A 9453-nucleotide genomic window follows, 5' to 3' on the forward strand; every position below is an offset into this window, starting at 1 on the left:
TGTATAGTATATAGATATGTAACATGCAGCGTGGAGAGTATAGTATATAGATATGTAACATGCAGCATGGAGTGTATAGTATATAGATATGTAACATGCAGCATGGAGTGTATAGTATATAGATATGTAACATGCAGCGTGGAGAGTATCGTATATAGATATGTAACATGCAGCGTGGAGTGTATAGTATATAGATATGTAACATGCTGCATGGAGTGTATAGAATATAGATATGTAACATGCAGCGTGGAATGTATAGTATATAGATATGTAACATGCAACATGGAGTGTATCATATATAGATATGTAACATGCAGCATGGAGTGTATAGTATATAGATATGTAACATGCAGCGTGGAGATTATAGTATATAGATATGTAACATGCAGCATGGAGTGTATAGTATATAGATATGTAACATGCAGCTTGGAGCGTATAGTATATAGATATGTAACATGCAGCATGGAGCGTATAGTATATAGATATGTAACATGCAGCATGGAGCGTATAGTATATAGATATGTAACATGCAGCATGGAGTGTATAGTATATAGATATGTAACATGCAGCGTGGAGATTATAGTATATAGATATGTAACATGCAGCATGGAGAGTATCGTATATAGATATGTAACATGCAGCGTGGAGATTATAGTATATAGATATGTAACATGCAGCATGGAGTGTATAGTATATAGATATGTAACATGCAGCTTGGAGTGTATAGTATATAGATATGTAACATGCAGCGTGGAGATTATAGTATATAGATATGTAACATGCAGCGTGGAGAGTATCGTATATAGATATGTAACATGCAGCGTGGAGATTATAGTATATAGATATGTAACATGCAGCATGGAGTGTATAGTATATAGATATGTAACATGCAGCGTGGAGATTATAGTATATAGATATGTAACATGCAGCATGGAGTGTATAGTATATAGATATGTAACATGCAGCATGGAGTGTATAGTATATAGATATGTAACATGCAGCATGGAGCGTATAGTATATAGATATGTAACATGCAGCATGGAGTGTATAGTATATAGATATGTAACATGCAGCTTGGAGCGTATAGTATATAGATATGTATGCAGCAGCAGAGGAGCACTCTGTTCTATGCACATCACACACAGCTCTGCTGCAGACATCTGACATACACCGAGCTCTTACACAGCAGAGTTGTACGCACGTTCCTGCACAAAGCATTACACCCCTCTAGGAATTATAAAGAATAAGAAACTCGCCCTTCACGTGCTGACACTACACATAATTAAGTACTTGAGAAATGCACAGCCCAGAGTATGGCTCCTCCCACGTGATCACATGGTCTTGACATCATGAAAGGTCCTCTGGCCAACTAGGATCCAGCATCTAGCAGTAGGGAAGTGTTGGGTGTCATGGTGTTAGCTCGGTGCATTCGTTCCTCAGCTTCTTCTGTATAGGGGTACGGAGAGCTATACAGGAGGAGAAGGTGGCATGAGGAGTTGGCACTGCGCCTGTCTGCATCCATACAAGACGTGCACTTATCCCCTAGCGTCTGGGGATCCAGTGCTTTCAGTTTCAACGGACACAGAGGCAGGAGCAGCAGCAAACACATCATCTCTTCCCCCTGACTGCAGGGTAAGGGCTTGCGTGGGTTCAAGCCTTGCATTTCTACATGCCGTGCTTAATGCAGAGATGCCATGCAGATGTGGACTTTGCCAAGAGGCAAGAAGCATCGATGTGCCATAATTACCCTGCTAATGTAGTCATAGTAATCTGCTGATAATCCTGCCTTGCCTGCCTTCACTACTCTGGACATAGCTGCTCATCTGTGTGTGTGTGTGTGTGTGTATTGCTTTAGATACACCTGTTTGTTTGTTTTTCATGTTTGTTTGTTTATAAATATTGTATGTTTTTTATTCTGTGCTTATATACAGTTATGCATATTATTCTGTGCTTATATACAGTTATGTATATTATTCTGTGCTTACATGCAGTTATGTATATGACACATCTCTATCTGCATGGCTGTGGTCATTGAGTATCACGCTCAGCTCCCCATTCTTGCTATGCTGTTGCTGTTGTTGACACAGTAGTTCTTACACTGCAGATAATACGAACTGTATTTTTCTTTCATAGGTTATTCCTCATAAGACAAGTATTACTCCCTGGAGTTTTTCTTTTGTTTCCACCGCTTTCTGCTCACACTACAAAATAATTGATTATATTCCATTCCTGGATTTTGAGTGAAAGTTTGTGCCGGAATAGTTACATCTTAAGGATTAATCTAGAAATTTCACAGTGTTCATACATACATACAGAAATATATATATATATATATATATATATATATATATATAGTCTCCTATTTATTAGGAAGTTAAAGAATGATGATGACCAGCGCCACCACTGACCATGTGAAAATGGAGCCTCCCTTTTATCATGAGGATACTCTGAATTTGCAGGATTTTGCACAGATCTCAGGATACAGTGCTGGCACTACTGGAAGCACCACAGGTCCTCATCAAGCTAGTGGGGGAGATAGTGGAGTCAGGTACACTCCAGAACATAAAATGATGAGTGCCAACATTATAATTCAGGGGGGCAGCCTAAAAAAGAAAAGCTTGACCCCTGTTCCATCTGTTTCAGTTACAGCAGCTGTCATTCCTGTTGGATTCTCTGAAGTTATTACTCATGGAAGTGATGCACTGAAGTTGATTCAAGGTGTGGGCAGTGGACTTGGTGAATCTTCAGGAGGTGGCCATGATATTGTGGTTGGAAATGACCTTAATCCAGTGCCAGTTACAGTAGATGGAGGTGCCATAGTGGTGGCTGCTGGAAACACTACCGCAAGCAGTAGCAACAATGGCAGCACCCCATCAGATGTCTCTCTTCTTCCTTCTGCTTCAGCTGCTGCTCTGAATCTTCTTAAACTTTCTCCTCCTGAACTAGAGCATCTCCTAATACAGGCTGCCAATCCTGGTCTTTCAGCCACATCCAGCAGTAATCCCAATCCTGCTCCAGTGGTCCCCCCACAGCAGGGTACACCAGTACCTGCAACCACAGTCCCACATCCATTCCTGTACCGCAACCAACAAGTTATCACTCAAGAGCAGGAAGGATTTGCAGATGGCTTTGTAAAAGCTTTAGCAGATCTACATAAACAGAATCAGTTATTGGGGGCACCTATTTCACCATCAGCTCTTGCTACAGGCTCTCCCTCTTATCCTACTCGCTCACTGCATCCAGCTGGAGAAGTACCTGTCTACACTAATCTCAGCAGCTTTAACCCAGTAGCTGCTGCTTCCCAACTGAGTCCAACTCTTCCTCAGCCTCCACCTCCAGCTACTTATGCTGGTAATTCTGCCAGTACTACACCAGCTGTACAGTTACATTTCCCAGGGCTAAATCGGCTACATACAGTAAGGGGTCCACTAGATGAACCACAAACTGTGCCTGATGTGTCCCAGTCTAGTGCTACAGCAGGTAGTGCAGGGGATACAAGCACACCCCCTTCTCTTTCTCCAATTGATCTAGAGACACAGGAGAGAATCAAAGCAGAGAGGAAAAGACTAAGAAACCGAATTGCTGCCTCAAAGTGCCGTAAAAGGAAGTTGGAGCGAATTGCACGCTTAGAAGAGAAGGTAAAAGTGCTCAAGTCTCAGAACTCTGACCTGGCATCCACTGCCAGTCTCCTGCGAGAGCAAGTATCTCAGCTGAAACATAAAGTTATGAGTCATGTTACTAGTGGCTGTCAAATAGCTGTGGCCAAATCTTCACCAGGGTCTAAGACAGGAGATGCCTCTACTTGTTGAAAAGTTAAAAGAAGACAACTATTTATAGTTATATGAAAAGCAACAAATGACTCCCACAGAGTTGAGACCGCGGAGATAGCCTCCTCAGAAGTGGGTTGCAACATTTACTTAATTTGGCTGTCTTGCCTTTTTTATTTTCCTATTTTTTTTCCTCTGAGGCAAGCTGTTTGTTTAAAATGTAGAGACCAATAAGTAAAAATATAACGTGCTCATGGAGTAGTAGAATAGCACACACACAGAACGTGCAGATATGCCAAAAAGACAAGCTGTTGTCAGTCATACTCTTGTCGGGAACTGGTGAGACATGTTCAGCCATTCTAACATGCGGTAAAGCAGCTTGATTGTTCACACAGCATTGCATTATGTGAGGGGAAGGAACTCTACAATACTGTTTGTTACAAGCAGCAAATAATCTGCAAGGATTATAATTATTTTTTCAAGACCATAGGGTGACATTGAGCCTCTGCGAATGAGCTTATACAATCTCTCCCTCCACCCAGCCTTTATTTAACTCGCTGGACCTGTTTGGATTTGTTGCTCCACAAACAGAATAACTGCATTCTGTACAACGTAAAAAGGGATAAAGGAGCCTATCAATGTGGATAGCAAAGGGCAATCACATACAGATGTTAAGGAACAACATTTGGCATGTTTACTTAGGGTCTGGGATCATTTAGAAACTTACATGTAAATAGAAATACTTCTTACATTTTATTTTACTATCTAGTGCCAAAGTTTTTATTGTGGATCAAATGAATTTCCCTATCCCCTTCACAGGCAGGTATTTTAGAAAGTGGCAGATTATATCTAATACTGACAGATATGGAATATTACTTTTTGCTGCCAAGCATTTATGGTTAAAAAATACTCCCCATCCAACACACTCCAAAAGAAACCCTTTAGTTGTTTCTGTAAACTTGGAGTAATACTCATTTCTCTGTAGGACTCTTCTGTAATGCTTGGATTTATCAGCTATTGTTTTGAATGCTTTAAATTTACAATGTTACAAAAATGTACAAAGTAAAGTGATTCAGGGAGTTTGCCGATATGTCATTGCTGAGAGGATAGCAGACCTGGGGCTGTGCTACTCAGTAAATGAACTCAAGCATCCTTAAAGGGGTACTCTGACCCTAATACATCTTATATCTGATCTAATATACTGTATATATCTAATACATCTGATCCCCGCAATCTGTCATTCACCACCCAATTTTGGATAGGGGATAAGATGTATTAGGGCCGGAATACCCCTTTAAGGTCATAGATAACATATCTGCAAAAACAAGTTTTTGTTGAGAATAGCGTATGTTATTGAGGTTAACACAAGCTATAAAGAGCTAGAGGGAAACAGATGATTCAATTCTGCCATGTGTTCAGGCAGCACAATCGTCTAAGTAAATGTTCTTTTTATCCGCATTTATCTGCCGAAGCTATTTAAAGGACGCTCACAAATTTTGAGACAATACTTTCTAGATATTCTAAGTATTTAAAGTCCTGTAACAGTAGATGGCAATGAAGTGCTTAGACTGAGAAATAGATTTTATTTATTGTACTCGGTCTGAAGCAAGACTTTAAATATTATGTATTACATTTTTGGGGTATTGCACTAAGGTCTAAATGTATTTTTGTATACTAAAGTGATGTGTTTAAATTACAAGCAAATTATTTAATATTTAATTTTGGAAAAGCAGGGACCATGTTGCTTTCTTATCTACTTGTAAAGTATGTTTATAAAACATTGAAAGCTATTGGCCCTGATATCAAAACTCTATTTTTTAAGTACAGAAAAGCTTTGTGTACCAGTAAAGGTTTACTTTTAAAACATATGCAGATACATCTCTGATATTGATCTATAGCACTTGTGCTATTTATATGTGACTATAAGCTAAGTTATATTTTTGTTTAACTTGGCCCTTTGGCTCAGGATCCAAAACAAGGCCCTTTAAACTTTTTGTTGGGTACTTTTGTCTACAGGTAGGAATACATATGGCTTAAAAACATCATTATAGAAATCAAGGAAATACATTTATTCCAGGCATATTATTTGAATCCTGACCACAAAGGGTTAAGATGATGTATGATTGACTAAGCTTCTATCTGCATTATATTTAAACATCCATGACAAATATCAGACTTTTTTATGGTATATATTTATTTTCTGAATATAAATGTCATTGTATTTTTGCTAGAATATGAAATGTGTATATTAAAAGCTATCTGGTCATTGCACATTGTATTCAATTTGCAATTTAGACATGGATGTTCATAGAATGAGAGGGAGAAATCTTTTTTTCACGTTGGGTTTATTTTCCCTCCATACTGTGAGCATTGATATTTTATTTATTTATTGAAACTTGAAGTTTTTCGTGTTTTAAGACTTCTATTTTTGTAAGAAGCTGTTCTAAAGAGGCTGGTTTGTGAGTAACAATACCGATCTATGCCTCTTCTTTCTCTTTTGTAAAGTGTACATTCCAGCTCTGCACAATGTATGTGATTGTTTTTTTTAATCACATGTCAGTGCTCTAAAAAGTGACAAGTTAAGGGCTCCTAACTTTTTGGGATTATGTTTTCTAGTATGTTTATTGAAAAGGTTAAGTACTTAATTTTAGAAGTGAGATGACATTGATGCAGTCACCAAGAACTTGTCAGTTAACACTTTTTCAATGCTTTTTCTTTTTTCCTCTATTGAGATAGAATTGTGGGAGTTTTAGTTGTGAAGTTTTTACTATGCTACACAAACAAAGGGAAGTTAGACATGCTTTGACTACTTTCTTGGGGCATCGGCTTATGGAGCAAAAGTGTCCTGAAAGAAAACTTTGTGTATTTAATGCTATGTGTACTATGGAAATATGCTGCAGTGGTTTGATATTTTTCCATACCATCATTTCCACATAACCTCTCCTAATGTTTACTTATAGTGCAATTATTATTGTGTCTTTAGAAAACTTGGTGAGTTAAAGCTCTGTTCTAATGTAGTAGCTGTGAGCAATGATTTGGCCCTTTGTGTTGTACTAAAGATAAGTACTTGGGCTTGTACATTGAACCCCAACGCTTTTTTTGGAGTATCAAAATTCATTAGGTTTTTGTGTAATGCTGTTTATTTTTTCTAGTAACTGTTGTGGATATTGTAAGATTACTTATAACAATGTACAACCTGTCATTGTCAGGGCATTTTCTTGTATGATCATTTTTTAAGGTGATATGAAGTGTCAATGTTGTAGCCCTGATTCTCAAAAGCCTGAAAAAGACAGCTATAACAGGAACAGATTTGTTTTAAGACATACGTCTTTACAGCTATCCACATGCTTTGCCAATTCCTTTTAAGGGATTTTTCAATGACAGATTTTCATGACATGTCATTAATACACAACAAAAAGGGTCATTGCTGGGGGTCTGGCAGCAGAGACTTGCAAGGCGTATGAGATGAGGGGGTTGCCATTCCATTTTTGGAGGTTGGCTTGTATGTCTTAGATGACAAATCATAATATTCTGTCATTAGAAAAGCTTTTAAACTGAGACATATACGCAGCACTTAACTAGAATGTGCACATTAACACTATGATGTCCATAATGTACAAAATAGTCAGATTTCTCAAATATAGACAGGAAGACATACAATGATATTATGTTATCACTCTAAACCTAAAAGGGTATTCTGCTTTTAGCAAAAAAATTAAATAAAATGCATATTAACTGTACAGCAAAAATACACTCCATCATATTTTGTGTATAGATTCTGCATTGTTTCCAAAATATCTGCTTGTAGTCAAATATCAGTCCTGCTCAGGTGATGCTTACATAGGTGCACAGCGTACAAGAGGAAGCTCTGATGCATTATACTTTAACAAGTCAAGCACCTGTGTTATCACTAGACTACAGAAGGTTTATTTTCCTCTCCGAGGACTAGCTTTAGTAGTTTCTTTGCTGCCCTATATTAGTTTCTAAGATGTAGGATGATAAAATACCTAACATGAGGAAGAGCAAAGAATAAAGACATGTTTAGACTGCTATTTCATAGCACAATTATGGGAGAAAATATAGTTATCAATGTTTAAGAAATTTGTACAGTGGCCTTATACATAATAAACTTTTTCACATACCTACTTAACACTCCACACCCACTGATAAGCAGGTCCCTTATTCCTCTAAATAATTTGTTCTAGAGTGGTTTTAGATAAGAAAAATGCAAGCACAACAATATTGACTACACTTCCTATCCACCCACCCACAGAAAAAATAGACTACTGCAATGTACCATATCAGAAAATACTAGTGCATTATATAAGCTATTAGATGATAAATGTTGTTTGAATGTTCACTCTCTGGCACTCCACTTCTGTGGAGTGTGGCATCGTGAAGACTTCATTTGTATTGGTGGTTCACTGATCACTAGAATGATGTCTATAAATGAGGCAAGATTCATAAATTTTTTTTCCTCTTAGGGTAGGGCCACATGTGTTGTATTTTGTTGCATATTTGCTGCTGCATATTTATCCATTGAAGTCAAGGGGTAGCAAAATCAGCTGCAGAAAATGCATAGCAAAATATGGCACATGTGACCCTACCCTTAAAGTGTTGCACATATATGTAGTGATTTGTCAAAGCAAAGGTCATGCAAATGTTATACATAACATTCTGTACTAGGGTAGGGTCAAACGTAGCGCATGCGCATTGGATATGGCGCTGAGGATATGCTACTGACCATCCCTAGAGTGTGCCTCCTGCTGTGCCCTGCTTTGTCTGCTTGTAGTAATCTGTGAGTCGAGTGCATGTGCAGTGTGCTCACAGACATCGTGGCCACTCTTGACCTAGCTCAGACGAGGGAGGGGATGCAATGTCTGTGAGTACACTGCGCATGTGCGCTTGACTCACAGATCACTGTGTGTCTTCTCGTAGGGGTGGATTGTTGCTATGAGCAGACAAAGCAGGACACATGGGCATAGCAGGAGGCACACTCTAGGGAAAGTTAGTAGCGCATCTGCTGCGTAAAATATGCTGCGCATGCACTATGTGTGACCATGCAGTCACCATTGTATTGCTATTAGGGTATAAAAGCAAACTGTATCTTCCCTGGAGCTGATGGTGGTTCATAATATTATAAAACCCCTTTTTTTATAAGGAGCTAGTATAGAAAAGGGAGGAAAAAAAGCAACAAGAGGTGGGCCCCTAGTGAGGAACGTTTATCAGTTGAATCAGAGGAGAAACAAAGATGGGTTCTTACCCCTAGGTGTTGCGCTCAGATCACAACACCTACAGTAGCGTCTGGAGAGAAAGAAAGGCGGGACCGCTGCCACGAGGAACTTCCCGGGGCGATGTCAGTCTATCCGGTGGAAGTGCAACAAAGAAGTTTAGGAAATAGGTTCCTCAAATGAAGGCGCTGGTCCCCAAATCGGTTATTAAAGTTTTATTTGCAACACGTTTCGATCCCAGGATTGAAACGCGTTGCAAATAAAACTTTAATAACCGATTTGGGGACCAGCGCCTTCATTGGAGGAACCTATTTCCTAAACTTCTCTGTTTTTTTATAAGGAAGCAGCTGCTCAAGTACCAAAGCCTTATATGCCTGCTTTTGCCTGGCAATAGCACTTGAGCAGTTTGGCCCCACCTCTTTGACGCTTGGCTGAAAAATAAAATGACAATTTTT

At 38.8% G+C, this 9453-nt stretch overlaps 1 protein-coding gene across 1 annotated transcript; it reads left to right on the plus strand.

Moving 5' to 3' along the window:
- Positions 1-1372: 1372 nt before the first annotated feature.
- Positions 1373-9189, plus strand: LOC130271565 (transcription factor JunD-like). Its single transcript, XM_056518253.1, has 2 exons — positions 1373-1632; positions 2134-9189. The coding sequence occupies exon 2, from the start codon at positions 2382-2384 to the stop codon at positions 3807-3809; it is 1428 nt and encodes a 475-aa protein (XP_056374228.1). The 5' UTR covers positions 1373-1632; positions 2134-2381; the 3' UTR covers positions 3810-9189.
- Positions 9190-9453: the final 264 nt, after the last annotated feature.

The sequence above is a fragment of the Hyla sarda genome, chromosome 1, assembly GCF_029499605.1.
Source record: "Hyla sarda isolate aHylSar1 chromosome 1, aHylSar1.hap1, whole genome shotgun sequence".
Taxonomy (NCBI): Eukaryota; Metazoa; Chordata; class Amphibia; order Anura; family Hylidae; genus Hyla; species Hyla sarda.